The sequence below is a fragment of the Eptesicus fuscus genome, chromosome 21, assembly GCF_027574615.1.
Source record: "Eptesicus fuscus isolate TK198812 chromosome 21, DD_ASM_mEF_20220401, whole genome shotgun sequence".
Classification (NCBI taxonomy): Eukaryota; Metazoa; Chordata; class Mammalia; order Chiroptera; family Vespertilionidae; genus Eptesicus; species Eptesicus fuscus.
Window position 1 is genome coordinate 45,280,826 of NC_072493.1, and position 11,950 is coordinate 45,292,775.

Consider the following 11,950-nt stretch of genomic DNA (forward strand, 5'->3'; position numbering starts at 1 on the left):
GGATCCTGACCTCGGAGCCTAGAAACTACATTACCCAGAAGGCCCTGTATGGAATGCCACCAGGCTGAGCCAATGGAAGCTCAGAAAAGGCGGTTTCCTTTGTCCATTTCTGAGGTCGGTTTTGTCCTCTGTCAGGTCTGTCAGGCGGTCAGGAGCTCCTGGTCGCAGGGTCCCGTGGAGAAGGCAGGAGAGGGGTGTTCCCCGCCTCACAGCCCATGGGGGGCGCCTGCAGGGCGCTCACAGCTCACACTTGGGGTTGAAGCTCCCAGTCGCTCCCTGGACCGCGCCGGGCCTCGGACCGGCACCGCCATTCCCTGGGCGGCTGCTGCTCCCGCCGCTCCCGCCCCGCTCGGCCCCCAGAGAGCAATGGCGGTGCCCGCGCTGAGGAGCTTCTCTGAGGTGAGTTCCTGTCCCCCAGGCCCTCACCGCCTCCTCACACCGAACAGGGCCGCCCGGGTGCGGGCGCCTGTCACGTCCTGCAGCTCAGTCCGCGTGGAGGACCGTGAGGAAGGCGGAGGGGAGAGGAGCGTTGTGGCTTCTGAGGCACAGCCAGTGCAGGGCGGAGAGGACAGGGTGACTGGCATCTGAGGTTCCCTGAGGGTGTGGGCTGTGAGGATTGGCGGACAGATCAGAGGCTGCAGGGAGGACGGCACAGCCTCATCGGGGCTTTCCCGGCTGTGGGGTCCATCAGGGGTCTGGGGTGGTTCTGGATCCCCCTGTTAGACAAGCTCTCTGTAGATCCATTTGCCAAGTTCATAGGTGAGTGCAGCAAGATCCAGTGTCATTGGAGCAGGAAGGGGGCAGAGCAGAGGCATTAACTTGGGGACTGAAGATGGGAAGAGGTTAAAGGTTACCCAGTGGTGTGCACATCTGGAGGAAGTGTGAGCTGATGGTCCCCGGAACCTGGTGTGGGGACTTAAAGGCGAAGCATAAACCCAGGCGTGGCTGTGTCTTGGAGGCATGATCTAGGGGACTGCAGAGGAATTGCTTGGCGGGAAGGCTGGGGCCCTGCAGGCATCGCCCAGACCTTCAATGGCATTGCCCTCCTCCCCTCCCCCAATCCTTCCCACCCAACCCAGCTGCTCTGCTGAGGGCAATCCCAGTGAGTAATGGGACTGTGATGAGAGATCAGCCTGCACTGGCATTAGGGCCTGGTGTCCACACTAACCGGGTGCCCTGGAGGAGGTTGAGGGGGGGCAAGGTGTGTAAGGAGTAGGAGTGGGGGTTCTCAGAGATACAGCTCTGGTGTCAATTGTCTCCATTCTGACAGGTTGGCGTGACCTTTGAGGACATTGCCCTGTACTTCTCCAGGGAGGAATGGAGCCTCCTTGATGAGGGTCAGAGACAGCTGTACCTGAATGTGATGCTGGAGAACTTTGAACTTGTATCCTCGCTGGGTAAGATCCTCACTGTCATCAGTGACCTGGACTTGGCTTTGGGATTTGCCAGGCCCCATCTCCCAGGGTGTGCTCTGTCCTCCCATGTAGACTGTGGTTCTGCTTGATTTTCCAGTTTCCTGGGTAGTTGCTGTCCTGGGGAGGGTGGGTCTGTTTCCGCTGCTCCCTTCTTTCCTGAAGTCCCAGTTCTCCCCGCTGTACTACGTTCACAGGGAAGGACTTGGTAGTGTTGCATGAAGCCTAAGGGATTCTACCTTGATTAGTGAGGAAAACATCTATAATAATAAAAGTGTAATATGCTAATTAGACTGGACAGCCAAATCACCTTCTGGAGGAATGACATCCTTCCAAACAAAGCCACCAGGGCTGAGTCATAGATTGTTAGGGGTGATCAGGCAGGCAGGCGAGCAGTTAACACTTTAACTGCCCAGCCTGTTTTGTCTTCCAGATGGAAAGTATAATGTCACTCACCGGTGACTGACATGATGCTTAACATGTTAAGGGCGATCAGGCAGGCAGGCAGAATGGTTAGGGGCGATCTGGCAGTCAGGCGATCAGTTAGGGACGATCAAGCAGGCAGGCAGAGTGGTTAGGGGCAATCAGGCAGGCAGGCGAGCAGTTAGGAGCCAGCGGTCCTGGATTGCGAGAGGGAGCTGGTCTGGCTGAGGGACCCCTTGCCCTGTTCATGATTTTTGTGCACTGGGCCTCTAGTTTTCTACATTCCTATTGGTCATTTGTACCTTTTTTTTTTTTTTTTTTTAATATGGAACACTTCACGAATTTGCGTGTCATCCTTGCGCAGGGGCCATGCTAATCTTCTCTGTATCATTCCAATTTTAGTATATGGGCTGCCTTTTTATTAACTGTACTAGAGGCCCAATGCACGAAGATTCGTGCAAGAATGGGCCTTCCTTCCCCTGGCTGCCAGCACTGCCTTTGCTCTGGCCGGAGCTGCCTTTCTCATCGATGTTTCTAGCTCTCTATCCCCTTCCTTCCTCTCTATAAAAAATTAATAAAATAGCCGAAACCGGTTTGGCTCAGTGGATAGAGCGTCGGCCTGCGGACTTAAGGGTCCCAGGTTCGATTCCGGTCGGGGGCATGTACCTTGGTTGCGGGCATATCCCCAGTGGGGGGTGTGCAGGAGGCAGCTGATCGATGTTTCTCTCTCATCGATGTTTCTAACTCTCTATCCCTCTCTCTTCCTCTCTGTAAAAAGCAATAAAATATATTTTAAAAAATTAATAAAATATATTTTTAAAAATTTATTCTTAGGCCGAAACCGGTTTGGCTCAGTGGATAGAGCATCGGTCTGCGGACTGGGGGGTCCCAGGTTCGATTCCGGTCAAGGCCATGTACATTGGCTGCGGGCACATCCCTGGTGGGGGGTGTGCAGGAGGCAGCTGGTCGATGATTCTCTCTCATTGATGTTTCTGGCTCTCTATCCCTCTCCCTTCCTCTGTGTAAAAAATCAATAAAATATATTTAAAAAAAAAATTTATTCTTAGTGTGTAGACGGGGAACGAATGTTTGTAAGTTTATTTTTCATCCCGTAACTTTTCAGAATTCCTTTTTTTTTTTTTTATCTTCACCTGAATACTGAAAACACTTCTTTATTTATTTTAGAGACAGGAAGGGAGACAGAGAAATAGAGAGAGGGAAACACAATCTGCTGTTCTACACATCTATGCCTTCACTGGCTCTCCCCTGCATGTGCCCTGATGGGGGAATCAAACCTATAACATTGGTGCATAGGGACCACACACTCATTAAGTGAGACACTGGCCATAGTTCTGAATTTGTTTATTAATTTCAGGAGCTCATAGTGGGATCTTGACGAATTTCTCTATGGAGGGTCATGTCAACTGTTAACATCTCTTATGATGCATTGGCTTCATAGTGACAGGTGTAATATCTTTTCTTTCATTTCTTTTTTAACTTATTTGAGGCTTGGTTTTTGTTTTTGTTTGCTTTTTTTTAGTGTAGCTAAAGGTTTGAAAAGTTTTGTATCTTTTAAAAATATACATTTTTGGTGTTCCTTTCTTTTGTCTTGTCTCCCTTTTATTCATGTTTGTTCTAATCTTTATTGTCCCATTTCTTTGCAACTTTTGCATTTACTTTCCTGTTGTGTTTCTAGTTTCCTGAGGTGCCAGGTTATGTTATTTAAGATCTTTTGTGACAATGTAGGCATTTATCCCTATAAAATGTCCTCTTAGATTTACATATTCTGAATATTATACATAAGCTGTGGTAGGTTGTCTTTTTATTTACTTTGTCTCTAGACTTTTTTGAGTGCTGTTGTGTATTTGGCTACCCTGAAATTCTTATGTACTAACTTATCACTAGAGGCCTGGTGCACGCATGCATGCACTAGTTGGGGACGTAACCTGTGGGGATCTGCTCACTGTGGGAGGACCGCTCATCCCGGTCAGCCGAGTGGCTGTGGACCCACCCTCTGAGCACCTTCTGAATGAGGAAATTAGTCTGAGCTGATATTTTGGGGAAATGTCATGGGTAAAGGCATGTTCTGTGTCCTGGAGGAACCTGGCAGAGAGCTTTGCACCCCAAAGCCACTTGGTTAATGTCCTTGATGTGCAATGCCAGGTCAGTGACATCATTGGGGATATTCAGAGCTGCCATGCTTCAGGATCCTCAGCTATCAGGACAGCCTCCCTTGGGGGTCCAAGTCACATCCCCTCTTGCCATCCACCTATACCAGCTCCCTGTGCTCTTTCTACAACACAGCTTAGAGGACCTACATGAGAGGACAGGCCAGAGTCTGGATTCTCAGGTATTTGATAGGTTCATAGACTGGGCCTCGTCCTGGGCCTGCAGTGGCTGCTCCTGCTGTGGGAGCGCAGTGACCACCAGGGAGCACCTCCTGTGCTGAGCATCTGCCCCCCTGGTGGTCAGTGCACGTCATAGTGACTGGTCGACTGGTCGTTCTGGTGGTTCCACCATTCGGTCGCTGGGCTTTTATATATATATATAAATTCCTTTCACATAGAGAGGAAGAGAGATGGAAGGAGAGAGAGAGAGTAACATCCGTGTGAGGGAGAAACATCAACCGGCTGCCTTCCGGACACACCATGACTGGAAAAGGAACCCGCATACTGATATGTGCCCTGACTGGGAATCGAATCCAAGACCCTTGGATACACAGAACGATGTTCCAGCAAACTGAGCCACATTGCCCAGGGCATTCTGTGGTTTTTAAAAACAAAAATTTCCAGTGTTTTTTGAAGAACAGGCTACAGAGCAGAAGCACAGTGGCTGTTAGAAGTAACTCTCACCCTTTTATTTTACCATATGTATCTTCAAATACATTTGTTCACCCAGTTTTCTGTCATGCTTTCTATTTAGTTCTTCTTTATTTGGTGTTCCATATTACTGTTTGTCTTCTTTATAGTCTTGTTCCCATATTCTGTGGTGGTATTTTCTTCCTGAATATCTGTCTACTTACTCTGGGATGGGAAAAGATTCTCTGTCTTCGATTCTGTCATCTTGCTGATGTCACTCTCAGAGATCTTTTTGCTGTGATCTCATTTGTGCTTTGTTGTCCTACCATAGTGCTGACGATCCATCTTTTCAGTATTTCTTTTAATATTTGCATCATTGCCTGGCCAGCTTAGTGGTTGAGCATCAAACTGTGAACCAGAAGGTCACGGGTTTGATTCACGGACCGGGCATATGCTCAAGTTGAGGGCTCGTTCCCTAGTGGGGGGCATGCAGGAATCAGCCAATCAACGATTCTCTATCATCATTGATGTTTCTCCCTCTCTCTCTCCCTCTCCCTTCCTCTCTGAAATCATGAAAATATATTTTACAAAAAGATTTGCATTGCCCTAGCCTTTGGTCGGCAAACTGCAGCGTGCGAGCCACATGCGGCTCCTTGGCCTCTGGAGTGTGGCTCTTCCACAAAATTAGGAATACGCTAATTAAGTTAATAACAGTGTACCTACCTATATATTTTAAGTTGAAAAAATTCGGCTCTCAAAAGAAATTTCAGTTGTTGTACTGTTGATATTTGGCTCTGTTGACTAATGAGTTTGCCGACCACTGCCCTAGCCAGTTTGGCTCAGTGGATAGAGCGTTGGCCTGTGGACTCAAGGGTTCCAGGTTCGATTCTGGTCATGGGCACATGCCGTGTTGCAGGCTCGATCCTCTATAGGGGACGTGCATGAGGCAGCCAATCAATGATTCTTATCATTGATGTTTCTCTCTCCCTTCCTTTTTGAAATCAATAAAAACATATATAAGAAAATAAAATAACCTTAAAAAAAAAAGATTTGCAGCATTTATCCCACCAAATGGCTCAAGAGGGATGTAAGAGGCAGAATCCTTTGTGCATCACAGAAGAAACATGACTTTATTAATGACGGGGTGGACTCAGAGGAGGTCTTTCTTTGTGAAGAGCTATGGGGGTGGTTTTGAACGCCTGGGCTTTGTTACATTCGTATCTAGGAATCCATTTTATTCTACAGTGTTTTGTTACCATTGCTCACTCCTCACCCAATTCTACTACTTCTTGCTTAATATTGACATTTTGCCAAGGACGCAGTTTTAATACTGATAATTCTATTCAGATTCCCAGCCTGTAGATAACCTAATCTCTCTAAACTTTGCACCTCTACCTCTTTCACGCTTCTCTCTTTCCTGCAGTCCAACGTTGGTCCATACCTGCAGAGCCTGAGATTGCACTGTATTATTATATTGACACTGAACATCCTGTGCTCTAATACAGTTGATTTGTATGGGTTTGAGCACATTGAAATTATCCTACACAGACACACATGAAAGGTCTTAAAGGAAACCGTTTGTAAAGGAACAACTAGCAGATCCTACCTCTCTTCTTTGTGTCTCGTCCTGGGCTTCTGTCCCCCCTTGCTGAGATGTTCATCATCCACCGACCTTTGGGGTCACGTTATGTATAACAGCCATTTCCTCAGAGTCTAACTCACTCGTCTTAAAAACCATTAAATGGAATCATATCCGGTCATGATGGATAAACACGTGTGAAGATATTCTGTTTTTATGAGGTCAACATGTACTTCACCAGCGTTTCCTTTTCTTCAGGTTGCTGCTGTGGAGCAGATAATGTGGAGGAACCTACTGAACAGAAGGTTTCTGTAAGAATGAAACAGGCAAGGAATTCCAAGATGGCCTTGTCTACCCAGAAGAGCCACCCCTGTGAGAGCTGTGAACTCGTCTTGGGAAACATTTTCCACTTGCTGGAGGGGCAGGGAACACAACACGGACAGATACTGTTGAGGTGTGGGGCATGTGCACAAGGATTTTATTTCAGTGCACAATTACACCAACAGCATGTGAGAGAGACTTTCAATACAGGTGTGGACAGGAACTCACTTGCAAACAGCAGCAATTTCAATGTGTCCCAAAATCGTTTCACGTGCGGGGAGGTTGGGCAGAGTGTCCTTACCGGGTCAGGACCTCTCCACCTAAAGACTACTCTCACCAGGGACAGTCCAAATGCTATTTCAACGTGTGGGATGATGTTTCAAAGGAGAAGAAATTATTACACCAGCAAAGAATGTAACAAAGACATTAGTTGCACCCACACGTTTATTCAGGAAAAGGGTGTCCATGCTGGAAGTCAGCGTTTTGTGGTCCCTCATTGTGGAAAATATTTTACCAAATTTTCTAGCTCTCATTATCAACAAAGAGGTTACAGTGGAAAAAAGCCTTATGAGTGCAGTGAATGTGGGAAAGCTTTTACCAGTAGAAATGGCCTCCGCTATCATCAGAGAGTTCACAGTGGAGAAAAGCCTTATGAATGCAGTGAATGTGGGAAATCTTTTACCAGTAGCACTGACCTTCGTCGTCATCAGAGAGTTCACACTGGAGAAAGGCCTTATCAGTGCAGTGAATGTGGAAAAGCTTTTAGCAGTAGGAACAGCCTAGGTGATCATCAAGTTTTGCACACTGGAGAAAGGCCTCATAAGTGTAGTGAGTGTGGGAAAGCTTTTACCAGTAGCAATGGCCTCCATTATCATCACAGAGTTCACACTGGAGAAAGGCCTTATCAGTGCAGTGAATGTGGGAAATCTTTTACCAAGAGCACTGGCCTTCGTCGTCATCAGAGAGTTCACACTGGAGAAAAGCCTTTTAAATGCAGTGAGTGTGGGAAATCTTTTACAAGAATTGATAGCCTTCTCATTCACCGGAGATTTCACACTGGAGAAAGTCCTTATGAGTGCAGTGAATGTGGGAAATCGTTTACCAGGAACAGTGGCCTCCGTAATCATCAAAGTTTTCACACTGGAGAAAGGCCTTATGAGTGCCCTGAATGTGGAAAATCTTTTACCACTAACACTCACCTTCATAGTCATCAGAGAGTTCATACAGGCGAAAAGTATTATAAATGCACTGAATGTGGGAAATCTTTTACAGGTAGCAACGGTCTTCAATATCATCAGAGAACTCACACTGGAAAAGCCATTTTGAGTGCAATTAATGTGAGATATCTCTCAGCCTAATTTGTAAATTAGCTCTGAACAGAAGAATCCGAATGTGAAAAATTTCTTAGCTGTGTAGGAAATGTCGTTCTTAATTAGGTCTTAACGATTGTATAAGAAAATACGTGAAGTCTGAATTATATCTCATACATTTAATCACATATATTATGTGACATCCTCACAACTATTTTTGCTGTTGAGTTTACTTGTTTTTATGTTGGAAACATATGTAGCTCTGTTGCACTGTCTAACATATAGGGATGTCTTGCCAGGTCTATGTCATTGCACATTTCTGTTGCTGAAGGTATTTCACCCGAACCACCTATAAGGTCTGTACAGATGGCATCACTTACCATCCTCATGTGCCCAGGGAAGCTAACTCTGTTGTCTAATTTGTTGAAGAAAATGAGGAATACCTGAGCCCTTGATTCTTAATTGTTTTCCTTCTCACCAGTTGGCACGAAGGACTGATTCATGTTGGCCCAGAAAACATAGTATTGCAGAGGGACTGCCATTCTCAAGATCACTCTTTCCCTAGATGCCGTTTATTGAGTGCATTAGTCATCAATGCAAGAATTGCCAGTCTCATGTCTCTTTCCTTTGTAAAATAATGAAGGCTTTTTCCTAAGGCTTCTTTAATCTTGGGTGTTCTATTTAGTCTGTGGGTTAGCTTATAAGGAGATCTGGGTTCCCTAAGTATGATGAGGTGAAAAACTCTTATGGGGTCTCAAATATTCTTTGCTTTTCAGGGAACAATATGGTGCAGAAATTAGCTCAGCAGCATTTGCCAAATTGACATTGCTGCCCATATTTTCCTAGGAAACACTGTGGCCTCTGTAGTCCTCATGTGCAGATGGATGCTTTGGGACACAGAGATCACTCCATAAAGGGGGTAGCTGTGACAACATCAAGTATGTTTTCCAGCAGCGTGAATTTTTTTCTTATTTTCAAGAGGTGCCCATACACTGGAAGGTAATCTCTTCTCCAGGACTTCCAGAGGGCCATGTGCCCTAATGCCTGCAATTCCATGGGCAATGGTCACTGGTGGGAGGACCATCACAGTTAGGAGAAACCCTTTCACTGCAACAACACTGACCTAATGAGTTTTGCAGGGGACTGCAGCCAATTAGATGGAATTTTTCTCATCTAAATGTGCATCCAGAAACGTTTCTTTTTTTTTTTTTAATGTATTTTATTGATTTTTTCACAGAGAGGAAGGGAGAGGGATAGAGTTCGAAACATCGATAGAGAAACATCGATCAGCTGCCTCTGCAAACCCGCTACTGGAGATGTGCCCGCAACCGAGGTACATGCCCCTAACAACCAGAATCAAACCTGGGACCCTTGGAGTCTGCAGGACGACGCTCTTTCCACTGAGCCAAACCAGTTAGGGCCAGAAACGTTTCTAAGATAAAGACTACAGGAGCGGTGTGTACACAGATGTGAGGATCTGCAGGCATGTTTGTCTTCTATGGACACAGTCGTTGTCATTGAACATAATCAAGGGGTTTTGTGGCTTCCTGTATCCTCTCAGATGTTCACCTCAGAGCCATGGGTGCGCTGGCAGAAAAGGAAGGACAAAGGCAAAGGCTGTCTGTAGTTTAGGGATGTGGCTTGTGTGATTCAGCCAGCATTCTTATTGGTTTGGGTGAAAGTTCTTCATTGCTTGTTACATTTTCTATCACTGAGGAGATATTCTCGCCCAGAGGGCATAAGGTGGTGGATTGAATATAGATTTGCCAAACGTATTTTTCCAATATATTTGAATTTACGCGTTTTTAAATCTTGAAACATTTTTGAAAGCTATAATGAGTAAAATACATGTTTAGTATAGTATTTCGTAAATTTTCTTGTGTGCCTGAAACTGAAACCATCATTACAGTCATAATGCTGACCATATCTGTCACTATGTAATTGTATCATGACCTCTTATAATCTGCCCCTGTTCTTCACAGCTTTCCTAATAACCGTGAATTTACATTCCATTTGAATAGAGTACTTTGCTTTTTCTAAGTATTTTACTGCTTTAATTTATGTTTCATAAATACTTGGAGTTTCATTAAAGATATATTAGTAACCCATTTTTTTCTGATAAATATACTTAACCTTTGACTATATCACCAATAGCTTATCCATTTTTATGAATATTTGGTTATTTCTAATAAAGTTGGTATCAACATTTCTATATAATTCTTTATGTAGATATGTTTTATTTACCTTTGTCAAAAATTGAGTGCATAATCTGAGTCGTTGAGTATTTGAATGTTTCAATCTACAAAGATTAGCACATTGTGGTCTAAACTGAATATACCATCATGGATGTTGTGGTGCAGTTGGTTCGGTGTGATCCCATGTACAGAAGGGTTGCCAGTTGAATTGCTTGGCGTGTCCCTGGGTCGTGGGCTAGCTTCCTGGAATGGGGAGTGCAGGAAGTGGCTGGTCTATGTCGCACTCTTACATTGTGTTTCTCTCCCTCACCCCTCTCCTCTCTCCAAAAATTAATAAAATTGCCCATCTGGCATGGCTCAGTCATTGAGCTTTGACCTTGAACCAGGTGTTCATGGGTCGATTCCAGGTCAGGGTACATTCTTGGAGATGCTGGCTCAAACCCCAGTGTGGCATGTGCAGGAGACAGCCAGTCAATGATTCTCTCTCATCATTGTTGCTTCTATCTCTGCCTTCCTTTCTGAAATCAATAAATATATATTTTAAAAATCAATAAACTGTCCCTTTAAAATAAACTGGTTGTACCTTTTGGCATTTTCCCTCCAGTGTGTGAGGTATTTTCAAGCACCACATCCTAGGACAGTGGTCGCCAGCTGGTGGTCCACGGACCACTGGTGGTCTGTGAGGACTGAAAGGTTGGTAACTGCTGTCCTAGAGAATATTTTGTTTGATCAATCATTCTTTATCTAAAAATTAGAGGCCCAGTGCATGAATTCATGCACATTGAAAGAAAATTAATTAGGAGAAATATTTTAATATCGCTGTTTACCCTTTTTTTTTTTATAATAGAAGTGTCAGAGATGAAAGAAAATTAGTAAAGTTTACAGAATGCAGAGTTCAAAACAGGCTTGTTTGTTGGGCGGGAGGGAAGGAAACTTTCTACTAACTAGAGACTCTTTGGTGGGAATTATCCCTGAGGTGTGATAACAGCAGGGAGGAGGGGTAGCCTTGAAAGTAACTTCTATTCTTCAGCAGTTTAAACAGAGGAGTTGTTTGAATTAGAGGAGCCAGAAATCTCTGGGTTTAATTAGCAGGTGCCACAGCAAAGAAACAGAAATACATTTTTCCTGTCCTTATAAATACCTGCACCACATTTAGAACCTAGGGCTTTAGTGACCTGAAGAGTGAATACTTCCAGGAGACCAAATAAAGGGACACCAGCAATCCTGGGAGCATTATGTTCAGGAGGATGTGAACAATGGATCTGGCAGGAAATAAACCATTCATTGAATTTTCTCCTCAACTCACAGGTTCTCATTCCCTGGTGAGGACAAAAATGACGGCATATACTAAACCTAGCAAGCTCAGGGATAGTCTCATGTGAAGCAGGAGGAAGTTACATGGAGGGGAATCAGCATTTCCAGGGACACAACTGACAGAAGACAGATTTTTTAAAAATATATTTTATTGATTATTTACAGAGAGGAAGGGACAGGGATAGAGAGCTAGAAACATCGATGAGAGAGAAACATCGACGAGCGGCCTCCTGCACACCCCCCACCGGGGATGTGCCCGCAACCAATGTACATGCCCTTGACCAGAATCGAACCTGGGACCCTTCAGTCTGCAGACCGACGCTCTATCCACCGAGCAAAACTGGTTTCGGCCAGAAGACAGATTTATAAACAGATTTAGAGCAGATCCAGAACACATCAAGCTAGTGCTTTCCCATTGCATTCAGAGAACAGAAAAAAGAAAAAAAAAGAAAAAGAAAATAAAAAAGCTCAAGCTCAAGTCTTAGGTGACTTTGTTTTTATTGTTGTGTGTATGTGCTTAATCCTCACAGAAGGATGTTTTTTCTTTTGTTTTTTACCCTCCCACGCCTTCCCTTCTGAGATTCTGCACTCCATTCCA

General features: G+C 44.8%; 1 protein-coding gene and 1 pseudogene across 1 annotated transcript; one reads left to right on the forward strand and one right to left on the reverse strand.

Moving 5' to 3' along the window:
• Positions 1 to 2,154: 2,154 nt before the first annotated feature.
• LOC114227374 (U6 spliceosomal RNA) lies at positions 2,155 to 2,250 on the reverse strand (annotated as a pseudogene).
• A 4,657-nt stretch (positions 2,251 to 6,907) lies between these two features.
• LOC103297705 (zinc finger protein 239-like) lies at positions 6,908 to 7,891 on the forward strand. The gene has a single exon (XM_054711158.1). The coding sequence runs from the start codon at positions 6,908 to 6,910 to the stop codon at positions 7,889 to 7,891; it is 984 nt and encodes a 327-aa protein (XP_054567133.1).
• Positions 7,892 to 11,950: the final 4,059 nt, after the last annotated feature.